We start from the raw sequence: 11,934 nt of genomic DNA, 5'->3' as shown, positions 1-11,934 counted from the left end.
TAATATAATATACTGTCGTATTAAAGGTTTATGGATAAATTCCAATGGCATGATCGTGGCATAGTATTATACCTTCATGATCGTGGCATATCACAATACACAAATGACAAAATATGTCAAACTTTTTTTTTGTTACAACAGCATATAAAAGTTCAACTTATTCAACTGAGCCATAAAGCAAAATAATATATAGAGTTCGACAAGGCTGTTTATGAAGGTGGCGAGAAAAGGAACTAACGCTTCTAGCATACAAAAACGTCATTTTTGACAGTTCTCCTTTACCAGCAGCGCACATTGACTGACATTGACACATTCAATTAAAGCCTTGTCGAATATATTAACTTTATAGCCGCAACATTTTTTAGGGTGGAAAATAACCTTACGCCAAAAGAAGAAGAAGAAGAAATAACATTTTTCAAAATTAACGATTTAAAAGTGGAAAAAAATTACGACCTTCACGACGCGACTATAATACATTATCAGCTTGCCGGTGAGCGTAAATTTCAAAATGGACGCGAGCCACATAAAGTTCCGGTGGGCCGCATACGCACAGAACACTAATACTCCTACCTACCGGAGCGCATGCGGCTCGCGGGTTGGGGATAGCTGCCTAATGGTGCATCCACACATGCCGCCGGGTTTCCCTTGTCACCGAAGCCGGCGGCATGTGTGGATACAGCATTAGCAGTGCGGTAGCCCAGTGCGGACACGTCCGATTTGCCCACCCACCCTCGAGTACAAAAAGCGCTATTCGCGGACGACACGGCCCTTTTCTTTGCTCATCGCCAAATAGCTTTCGCGTCCAAAAAACTCCAAGAAGCAGTTACCGAACTCGGTAAATGGTTCGCTAAATGGAGAATTGAACTAAACCCCGACAAAAGTCACGCTATATTATTTAACGGACTAAAACGTAAGAAAATGCAACCTATTAGTTGCACGGAAAATTAATTCCCGAAGTCACGGCTGTCAAATACTTAGGAGTAGTACTAAACAAGTCGATGTCATTCACGAACCATATATCGAATACCGTACGTAAAGCGAAATTCGTATTATACAAATTATATCCTTTACTCAACGCAAGTAGCAAAATGTCCTTAATGCCGGCTCTCGACATAGGCGAACGCGTTGGCCAACGCGTCTGCAGACGCGTTGGCCCAATGTGTAGAACGGGCGTTCGCGCGTTGGCCAACGTCTAAATACCTACGGCCAACGCGCGAACGCCCGTTCTACACATTGGGCCAACGCGTCTGCAGACGCGTTGGCCAACGCGTTCGCCTATGTCGAGAGCCGCCATAAGACATAAGCTCACCTTATACAAAACATGTATAAGAACGATACTCACTTATGCGTGCGTCTCTTTCGCACACATAAGTGACAATCAGATGAACCAATTGCAACGAGTACAAAACCGTTTTTTGCGCATGGCAACAGGTGCCCCCCGTTACATGCGAAACATCGACTTGCATAGAGACTGCCAGCTTATCACTATCAAAGCCTATATCAAAGAACTCTCAGAGAGATTCTTTGAGAAAGGCAAAGTACATCCCAATCCGCTCATTCGTAAGGCTGTGGACTACGAACATGACGCATCATTCCGATACCCCTTCAGACGGCCTAAGCATATCTTAGCCGACCCTGTAGACCCCATCACAGAATACGTAACGTACTGTGTACAGTTACGTAAACTCAAATCACACTCACCCGCGTGGTTAGTATTGCACCGGGGACGACGCCGGCGCCTTCCCCGAGGACTTAACACGACCCGAACGACAAACAGACAGACCGACCGAAATCCGGTGCCGAGCTCGATCCCGGGTTCGAGTTCGCATGCGGATAGCAACACACCTAAATCATGGCCGCGACCGCGACATTGTCGTAGAGAGCTCTACCAATTACTTTGACATTAGAACATACACGCGGACTCGGAAGGGGAGAGGGACGGCCCTCTTTTAAGCAATAACATTAATAACTTGAGCTCATCTACCGCGATAACTCGTACGCAGCTAGTTTGTGCTACCGCGCGCGAGCAGCCTCACTCGTCTGAGAGTGAGTAAGGGGTCGGACCCCTTAAGAGCAGGGGGGACCCGTGTCCCCACGTCAGATAAAAATAGCTTATTTTCGTAGCTCTCCCCAATATTGCCCGTCTAAAATGTCACACGTGTGACTTTAGGGGAGGGGGCCAGGCCTCCCTCATTGTTTATTTCCAAACCAACTAGCAACAGACTAGTTATAGCCACGATTAAACTACCATGGTCTTAACCAGACCAGTAGCTTAGACCCTTTCGAAAAAAAAAAAAAAAAAAAAAGGGCAGTGCGAGTTTGACTTTTCGCGGGCCAATGATAAAGTCCCTGCGGTCCGCAGGTTGAGTATAATTATTATTGTAGTGTGAACACAGCCTAAATATTTAAAATAAACTATGACGCCCGCAACTTTGTAACGCCGTAATTAGTTTATCGCGCGGGAATGATACATTTTTTCGGGATAATAACTTCGTTCAGCGGTTGAAGCGTGAAGAGGTAACCAGATATGTAATATATATATTTTAGGATTAATGAAAGAGTTAATATTTTTTTGATGTATATTAAAACTTATACACTTTCTTGTACAGGCGGTTCATAGCCCTCAGGACGTTCAGACTTGTCTCCGGCCTCACCGCGCTTGCCGCCGCCACCCTCGCCGTGCAACTCCATCAGTTTAGCAATCTCGAAACGCGGCCTCTTCAGCACCTTGACCTAAACACAATTCACAGATTACTTTCATGCGGTACAGACTTTGTTTACAAATTTCGACCTTATACAATTCTTCAGAAGTAAAATCAAAAGGGAACATGAAGTTTCATCATGTGATTGATCATTGCGAGCTAGGTGTGTCATCATTTGAAAGTATAGAATTTTTCTACATCTTAAAAGTTCAAGAAATTTTGATACAACTAATAACTACAACATACAACTAAGTTCTTAATGTGTTTTGAAAATTGATTTATTTATAAACATTATCTGCCATAGAACACCAAGATTAGATGAGCCATAGAATATAGTTGTACTGTAATTTTATTGCAATATAAAAGGGAAATTACCTTGCGGATGCAGACATCACGGAGTGGGTAGATGCTGTGGCAGACCTTCTCAATGTCCTTGGCGATGGAGTCAGGGATCAGTTTGTTCACAACCTCCCTCAGCTCTGAATTAGCTACGTCACGGGTGATAATTTCACACATCTTCTTTCTGATAGCACGGACCTGTAATAATAGTAAAATAATTTTATTTTATAAATTAGTTGCATCACTTTTATAATTACTGTTAGTGTGATGCACACCAGTAACAATAATAAATAAATAGCTTAAAAACTTGAGTTTTATGCCAGCTTCTTGAGTTTAATTATAATAATGATTCTCTATTCATCTTATTAAAAATAAGTATTGATTTTTAAAAATATAAATGTAGCAACGACATAATGGGCCTTTTACAACCATAGTAAAAAACACAAGTTTATGTGGAAGCATTGATATTTGCAGCTTGAAACGATATAAAGGTTATAGTTAGACCATTATATAGCTGGGCTGCAATATTTCAAAATATGCTCGTAATTACTATGACTAAAAAACTAATTTCTGGGCAACAAAGCTGTATAGTGAAACATCATCAACTTAAAATTTGTGACTCACTTAACCCTTCGATCGTGGAAAAACGAGACAATAGAATTTCTATTGTGTCTCGGTCACCGGTGACTGTATGGGGCTTGATGAATTAACTGGACATGATGAACTAATAGACAAGGACAGCATTAGGTTAACAGCATAATTAAGTAGCCTAAGTTATTAGTTATTGAAAGAACAACTTATATACCTGAGTGTGTTGAGCATAGCAGGTCTTGCGCTGGCTTAGTGTGTCTTTGTTGGTGAAGCCAATGCAGAACACACGGAGGAGGTAGCCGTCTGTGGTCTTTACGTCAATGTTGGCCTCCACAAGGGTTTGCCATTTCTTAACCATCCATCTGTAAAATGCCATTATATTGTTAGCACATAAAATTAAAGATATGCGGAAAACTATCATTTTATTATTTTTGGAGAAAAAATATTCTAAAGATTTTTTTTAAATTGTGTTATTTATTGTCAATTTTAGATGTAAAGAATTGTTGCAGTGACTGAAAATGCTCAAAAATTAAAAATCATTAAGAGCAACTATCAAGTGAAAGCTTATAATATTTGCAGTTTGTAACGATACAAAGGCCATTATTAAGCCTTTGAATAGCTGGACTGCATTTGTATAAATATAAAAAAAAAGACATCTAAATACAGGGGATAATTTATGTACAATTTATGCGATTCTTACTATAGAATGCAATGTATTATTTTGCAAAATCCCAAAACAGTGTAAATAATAATATAACAACAAGAAAACACTGATTTACCTGAGCTTGTCAGTGGTCAAGTCCATGCCATGGAAGTTGCAGAGAACATTGCGGCCCTGAACATCCTCAGCAATGAGACGGAATTTACGGAAAGACCTGAAATGAAAAGTTAATTAGAACCCATGTTTACTGTAGTCAATGTAATCATACAACAAAATAATATTACCACTTTGTTAATGACAAATTTAGAGGCATAGTGTAAAGCATGTTATTTAAGTGATAAGGTTAGAATCAAATCTAGTAATTTAGCAAGTTGGTTTTATAATACTTTTTGAATTGAACATACTTTCTAAAAGGATGCCTACTACAATTCCATTCAGAAACTAGTTCTGCAACAAGAACTATCCTGTAACATACAATGAAGAGCAAGTGTAGTATAAAATAATATTTACCTTTCTGCATCAGTGTCGGCTTGCAGATCAGCCAGGGACACTTCAAACACGCGTCCCTTCAGGCCCTCCGAAGCGATTTTGGTTCCCTAGAACAAACTACGACTTTTTAAACTACTTACACAAGCATAATTATTATATCTTTAATAATTTATTATTTTGTCAGCAGTAAATCAAAAGGGAACAATCTTTTTCATCAGATATGTGTCATTGCGAGCTAGGTAGATCATCATGGTAATGTTTTAGTTCATAGACAAGCATGGGATTCATATTTTGCACTGCACATGTAGTGATAACGACACGAATAACAAAATTCTCACGTGGCAAGGTACTAGCCTCCTCAACTCAAACATTGAACTACTTCCTCTAGATATATTATAGATTTTAGTAAAGTATCAATCATTATTAGAAACTAACCTGAGTACGGTTGACAAGGGTGGTGCCCACTTGCCTCTTAGTGAACATAGACGGGGCCTTAACATCGTACCAATCTTTGCGGGTGAAGGGATCAACACTGAAACAAAATGTTAGTTAAACATAACCTCCAACACACACATATTTACCTATTTCCTAGCGCATTTCTTTCTTCTGGGTATTAAATTTACAAAGTCACATAATTAATGACAAGCGTGTTGCATTAACAAATACACTGAGTAATTATAGTACACTTTATAATTAAGTTCGGTGTTCGGTGGATTGTCCTTTGACACGAGCCATGTAACTTTATCAAAAAATATTTCTGAAATCACTTGATAAGACAACTTTTCGGCAAATACAGTTTATAGATTAAAGCTCAAAGAATACACTAGAAAGCATATTTTTAACTTACATCTTCTTCTTAACACCCTTTTTGCCACCTTTGGACAGTCCCTTATTTTTACCGACCGCCATGATCAAACTCAAACTGAGAAAGAGTTGTTGTTTATGGTCTAAATTCTAATGTCTATGGACGGAGTTTGTCAGATGTCAACTGTTTTTTTTTTTATATTTTATTTTACGGGCCTGGATACTAGTCCTTTTAGCCCAATCGAAATTAAATACAAGTCACAAACTATACAGGGTTACAGGAAAAGTCGACGTAGATCCGTTAAGGGCGTGTAGTTTGCATCGTTTCTAACTGATTTGGCTATGAAACACCCCATCCTAAACCTAACCGTTTTCGAGATATGCGACTTTTATTTTTTTTTCACAAATTTGCCGAATTTTTTGATATCTGATTGTATAATATGAAAATTAGTAGTCAAAATCGCATTATTTTTTGCTTTTTACAACTAGGACAAGATGCCTTATGACTTCAATAACCAAAATTGTAAGTAAATTAACTTAACAGGTCGTACTAAGACATTGGAAGTTTAAAAAAATAATATTTATTTATTAAGTTTATTTTTCTTTTAAGGATATCCAAAAAAAATAGTATCGAAGATGTTCTGCAGATGTAATTTAAAATATCTACGTTTCATCAGCTAGCCAACAAGGTATCACAATCAAGGGTTTTGCCAAAAATCATAGAAAAAACACTTAGTTAAAAGCACCCAGGTAGCAATTCTCCATAGACTTAATATATACTTCTCGGTCCCTTGCCTATTGTCCGTTGAGTTGATTCGGGGCATGCAAGCGAGACAACTTACGATTTATGCAGGTATGAGTGAGAAAGATAATGTGCCGATGCCGAAGGAGATTGGGAATGTGAATACTACATGCCCTATTCACTATTGCTTGTGTTTGCCGTTTGGACTTTGGTTGTTAGTCTGCTTATGTGATTCGTCCATGGTAGATGCGTTATCGTTGTGCTTTCTGTTTTCTGTTCGACTTGGCTGTGTTTCCGGACTGTTTCTTCCGATTTGTGACTATATTGTGCTTGTTTACTGGACTCTGATTTTGCTTGTGATACGGAACTGTTAACGATGACGACCTACACGAACGAGGAATATGCAGATATGCTAGTTTGCTACGGATACTGCAATTGTGTGTCCGCGCAAGCTTGTAACGAGTACATGACACGCTATCCTGGCCGTCGAGTACCGGATGTGAGAGTTTTTGAAGGACTCTATCGAAGGATTCGAGAAACTGGCTCCGTATCGAGGCGCCGGACAGATTTAGGAAGGCCACGTGTTGTTGATGATGACGAAGAACAGGACAACGAAATTGTGCAAAGATTCCGATTGGATCCAACCACCTCAACAAATATTGTTACCGCTCAACTGGGAGTCTCGCAATGGAGAGTGTGGTATAACGTTCACACTGCGGGCTTATACCCATACCACTACACGCTTGTGCAGGACATTGAACAAGATGATCCCGGAAGACGAATGGGTTTCTGCCGGTTCATGTTGAATGCAAATGTAGAAGACCCGACTTTTTTTTTTAATCTTGTGTCAAAATTTGACAAAGACGGCATCACAAATTATCATAACGTCCATTATTGGGCCCCGAAAGAACAGGGAAATCCAAACAAGAAGAGGGTTAAGGGATCACAACGCCGATTCAGCTTGAACGTGTGGATGGGTATCATTTCCAATCATTTGATTGGCCCATATTTTTTCCCTGATAATTTAAATGGGGAATTTTATGAAAATTTCCTGAGAGGAGAGCTCAATGTTTTATTATATATAGATTTGCCACTCACTCTACGCCGAGACATGTGGTTCCAACATGATGGCTGCCCTGCGCATTACAGGAGAGGTGTCAGGGAATGGTTGGATATAAATTACCAGAACAAATGGATTGGGCGAGGTGGGCCTATACCCTGGCCACCGAGAAGTCCGGACCTAACCCCCATGGATTTTTATGTATGGGGGCACATGAAGAGTCTGGTGTACAGTGAGCCCAACCCGGTATCATCTGTACAAGAATTGAGAACCAGAATTATTATCGCGGCGAATCAAATAAGGGGTAAATTAACTACTGCTGTAGTGAAAAGTGGACTGAGAAAAAGACTGCGAAAATGTGTGCAAAACAGGGGTGGTCATGTTGAACATGAAATTTAAACATGTCTTAATAAGTAACAAATGTTATTGTGTATTTATTTATTGTTTTGTTTTGTTTTCTGGGGTCAAGGGGTAATTTAAACGTAATCAACTAATGTAATTTTTTACCTCCTTAGTTGCCGTTGAAGCTAAGTTGTTGCACCAATTTCAATAAAATCTTTGATTGTTATACCTTGTTGGATAGCTGATGAAACGTAGATATTTTTAAGTAGATCTGCAGAACATCTTCTATACTATTTTTTTTGGATATCCTTTAAAGAAAAATAAACTTAATAAATAAATATTATTTTTTTAAACTTTCAATATCTTAGTACGACATGTTAAGTTAATTTACTTATAATTTTGGTTATTGAAGTCATAAGGCATCTTGTCCTAGTTGTAAAAAGCAAAAATTAATGCGATTTTGACCCCTAATTTTCATATTATACAATCAGATATAAAAAAATTCGGCAAATTTGTGAAAAAAAATAAAAGTCGAATATCTCGAAAACGGTTAGGTTTAGGATGGGGTGTTTCATGGCCAAATCCATAGACTTAATGGCCAAATCAGTTAGAAACGATGCAAACTACACGCCCTTAACGGATCTACGTCGACTTTTCCTGTTACCCTGTATAGAAATTAGAATGCTAACGCAAATTATTAAAGTTTTTTCTCAATATTTAAAAAAAAAATGTAAAGCGGTCCATATAAAGTACTTTTCTGAAGTAATTCTTTCAAAGACAAGTTGTCTATGCTAAGATGGCTGTCACTGTCACTGTCATCTTTGTCCGTTATTTCACTGATTTCACTACACAACATTAGGCGTGCGATATTAAGCTTTCCACATCGAAGAACCAGATGATCAAGAGTCTCCTCTTCAACGATGTCAACTGTCAGTTGTCAATGTTGCCAGAAAAAAAAAATAGACATAAACGTTAAATTTTTTTTCGTTTCCGTTGTTAAGGTGAAGCTGCTGCTCTGCTGGCAGCTGGCTGCACTACAGAGCCTGTGCACTGCTGTTGCAGTGGAATGCCAAACCCTGAGTCCTAAAGTCCCAAGTTGGGACTTGAGGACTCAGGATTACCGATTGAGACTCCCAACTCCCGAATCTCCTCCCACCACGGCCCACCTTCTGATTTTCGATTACCGGCTGACCTACAGACCTAAACTTGGAAAGTTGGAACTGGAACTACTAAGCTCTTAGGTCTTAGGAAATGAGGCAGGCTGATTGCTGAGTGCTGCGAATTGCGATACAGTGTGTGGCTGATTTTATGCATTGATGGAGCTATTTAAGAGTAGAATAATTTTTTTATGCACCACTCAGTGAGTGGTGCATAAAGACATTATTCTGTTCTATATTATACGGTATGGTGAGTGGCACTCACCAGCTATTAGCCACCAATCACCATACCGTGTTACACTTACAAAATACAACTTACATAATATATGTATTGTCCAGGTTCCTGTGTCCAGGGACCGGAACAAATATATATAATATACTAGTAATCTGTGGACCGGAATACCGGTAAAAATATGGTAATCAATATTGAAGGTTTACCTCTATATTGACTGTCTCATGATATAGAAGTTGATTTAGAGATGATAATAAAAGCAGAGTAGACAGAATTATAGAGTATGCCGACTTAGAACTGGTGTTAATTTTTTTAAATTTGACGTATTATGACGAAAATCGTCGCTAGGGTTGTTAAATTGTCGGGCAAGGGCCCGAGCGTCACGAATTTCCCCATACAAAAGAGAAAAATATTTTTCGTCTTTCAGCGCTGCTACTTTCACAGTGAACTCTCTACAAGGAACACGTACACACCTTAAAGTATTATCACTTATTTTTGTTGCACACTGTATATTGTTACCTACGAATTTAAAACTATGACATATTCGCTGGACGTGTTCCTTTTTGGTCGTATTGTTGTTTGTGTTTTGGCACATGCGATCAAAATTGTCAGAATCCAATTTTGAAATCTTTATTTTAAATATTCAAAAATAAATTATATCAGCCAGCACGAGGCACATTCCGTTCATAATCCTAGTGAAACCTGACGAATTTGACAGATATTGAAACCTGTCCCTCTCTTTGCAGTCGAACTACTGGTAGTTATGTCTATTGTGATATTGTGATTTATTAACTAGCTGTTGCCGGCGATTTCATCCGCATTAACATAGTATAATAACAAAGATGAATAGTTTACCCCTTTTTGTGGTTCTTATACAAAGGGTAAAAAACCCTATTGCAATGACTTGTTTGTCTGTCTCCAGGATGTATCTCAAGAATTTCACTAGCTAAATAGTCGAAATTTAAAAAAAAATATATTTCTGTTGCTGCTATAACAACAAATACTAAAAACAAAATAGAGCAAATATTTATATCAATATCATACATTACATACTCATACAACAAACGCTACTTTAGCCTTTTTTGCTCGACATAAATATTGGCAACAGAGGCACTTGACAATATGACTACAAAATACTCAATTTAATTGTTCGTAATAATTTATTCGTTCCATTTGGTACTGATAAGTTCAAAATAATTAATTTGCATCCTCAATCATTCCTTATATTTTTATCCCCATGGGGGTTGAATTTATCAAAATCCTATTTAAGCCAACGTCTTCATCATAAAGGCTCAAATCTTTGATAATTTTAGTTCAATCAATCGAAAGTCTATGAAAATTTATAAAAACTTTTATCCCCTATTTCATTCCCTCAGGAGTAGAATTTATTAAAATTCTTAGTGGATGCCTACGTCATAGTCGCTTTATGCATACAAAGTCTCAGCCCGATCGGTTTAAAATTGACAAAGTTTCATGCAAAATTTCATCGCCTATTTTACCCCCTTAGGGGTGGATTTTTTTATCCTTTCTTAGGAGCTGCCTCCGTCATAGTAGCTTTATGCAAGAAAAGTCTCAAGCGGTTTAAAATTGACAAACGTGGCATACACCAAAATTTCAACCCCAATTTCTTCCCCTTGGGGGTAGAATTTCTAAAAGACGCTTAAGGCGAGGACAAACCCCATTTTGTTATTTATTGACTCCCGGTTTACTTATATGAATAATGAAAAAAATATTGAGATATAAAGCATAAAAAGGGTTTAAATCATGAATATTTTAATAAAACGAAAAATAAGTTTTTTTTTTAATACTTTTTTTTCGTTTTAAAAAGCTTAAGTATTTTTTTAATGAAAATTTTAAAAAATACTTTAGCTGTAATTAATTTATAAAGCATAAAAAGGGTTTAAATCATGAATATTTTAATAAAACGAAAAAAAAGTATTTTTTTAAAAATACTTTTTTTTTCGTTTTAAAAAGCTTAAGTATTTTTTAATGAAAATTTTAAAAAATACTTTAGCTGTAATTAATTTACAATAAATAGTTTCAAGCATAGACTTAATATATACTGTTGCGCGAGGCGCGACGTTGCCACCACAGAGGTCTGACAACGTCGCGTGTAGAGCAATGGTAACGTAAAGAAATCTATATATTAATACGTGAGCCAAAAACCTTATCCCTGTATCCCTTTTGACGAAAAATGGGGAAACGTAGGTTGAATGAAATTTTGCACAGTTATAGTTTATACGGTGAAGGAGTAAATCGAGCTAATATTATTTTGAAATTATGCTTTTATCATAGATTTTTTTAACTAATAAAACATTACACATTATACAACACACACACTAGGAAAATGACAGATTTTTGAGTGACAAGCATATAGCCGTGTTCGTTTCATTTTTTCGCAGTTTGGCAGCTGACTGTCAACTTCATAATTGAGTCTCATGTTCAATAAAATCCTAACAATTTCTGTCAGAACCATAGATAAAGTATTATAGTATAGATGTAGTCTTAGCCCGTTATCGCGTGGCCATTTTGTGCTTTTTTTCATACAAGTAGTGTGCGTTTATTTTCTTGAATATTTCTATTTGTCGATTATTTCGAAGCACATTATGATACAGGAAAGAAAGTCAATTAGTTCATGATACAGATTAATTATAGTTCAAGTGATGAGAATCCGTAAACACACGTAAAAAGCCATGCAATTTTTATAGCCAAATTATTAACTGATTTGACATTTTTAGCACTAATGCCTTATATTGCACGAATAAGGGATTAATAAACTTAAAAATTATCTTTTTAGTTTACAAAAATACCGATT

At 37.3% G+C, this 11,934-nt stretch overlaps 1 protein-coding gene across 1 annotated transcript; it reads right to left on the bottom strand.

The window, feature by feature from the left end:
* Window positions 1–2,554: 2,554 nt before the first annotated feature.
* Window positions 2,555–5,751, bottom strand: LOC121727071 (40S ribosomal protein S3a). Its single transcript, XM_042114747.1, has 7 exons — window positions 5,630–5,751; window positions 5,218–5,314; window positions 4,804–4,889; window positions 4,412–4,507; window positions 3,847–3,994; window positions 3,078–3,239; window positions 2,555–2,733 (listed from the first exon to the last, which is right to left on the bottom strand). Exons 1-7 carry the CDS (start codon window positions 5,689–5,691, stop codon window positions 2,590–2,592), a joined length of 795 nt encoding a protein of 264 aa, XP_041970681.1. The 5' UTR covers window positions 5,692–5,751; the 3' UTR covers window positions 2,555–2,589.
* Between the last annotated feature and the right edge of the window lie 6,183 nt (window positions 5,752–11,934).

The sequence above is a fragment of the Aricia agestis genome, chromosome 5 (assembly GCF_905147365.1).
Source record: "Aricia agestis chromosome 5, ilAriAges1.1, whole genome shotgun sequence".
NCBI classification, from domain to species: Eukaryota; Metazoa; Arthropoda; class Insecta; order Lepidoptera; family Lycaenidae; genus Aricia; species Aricia agestis.
This window is presented reverse-complemented; position numbering and strand designations above follow the sequence as displayed.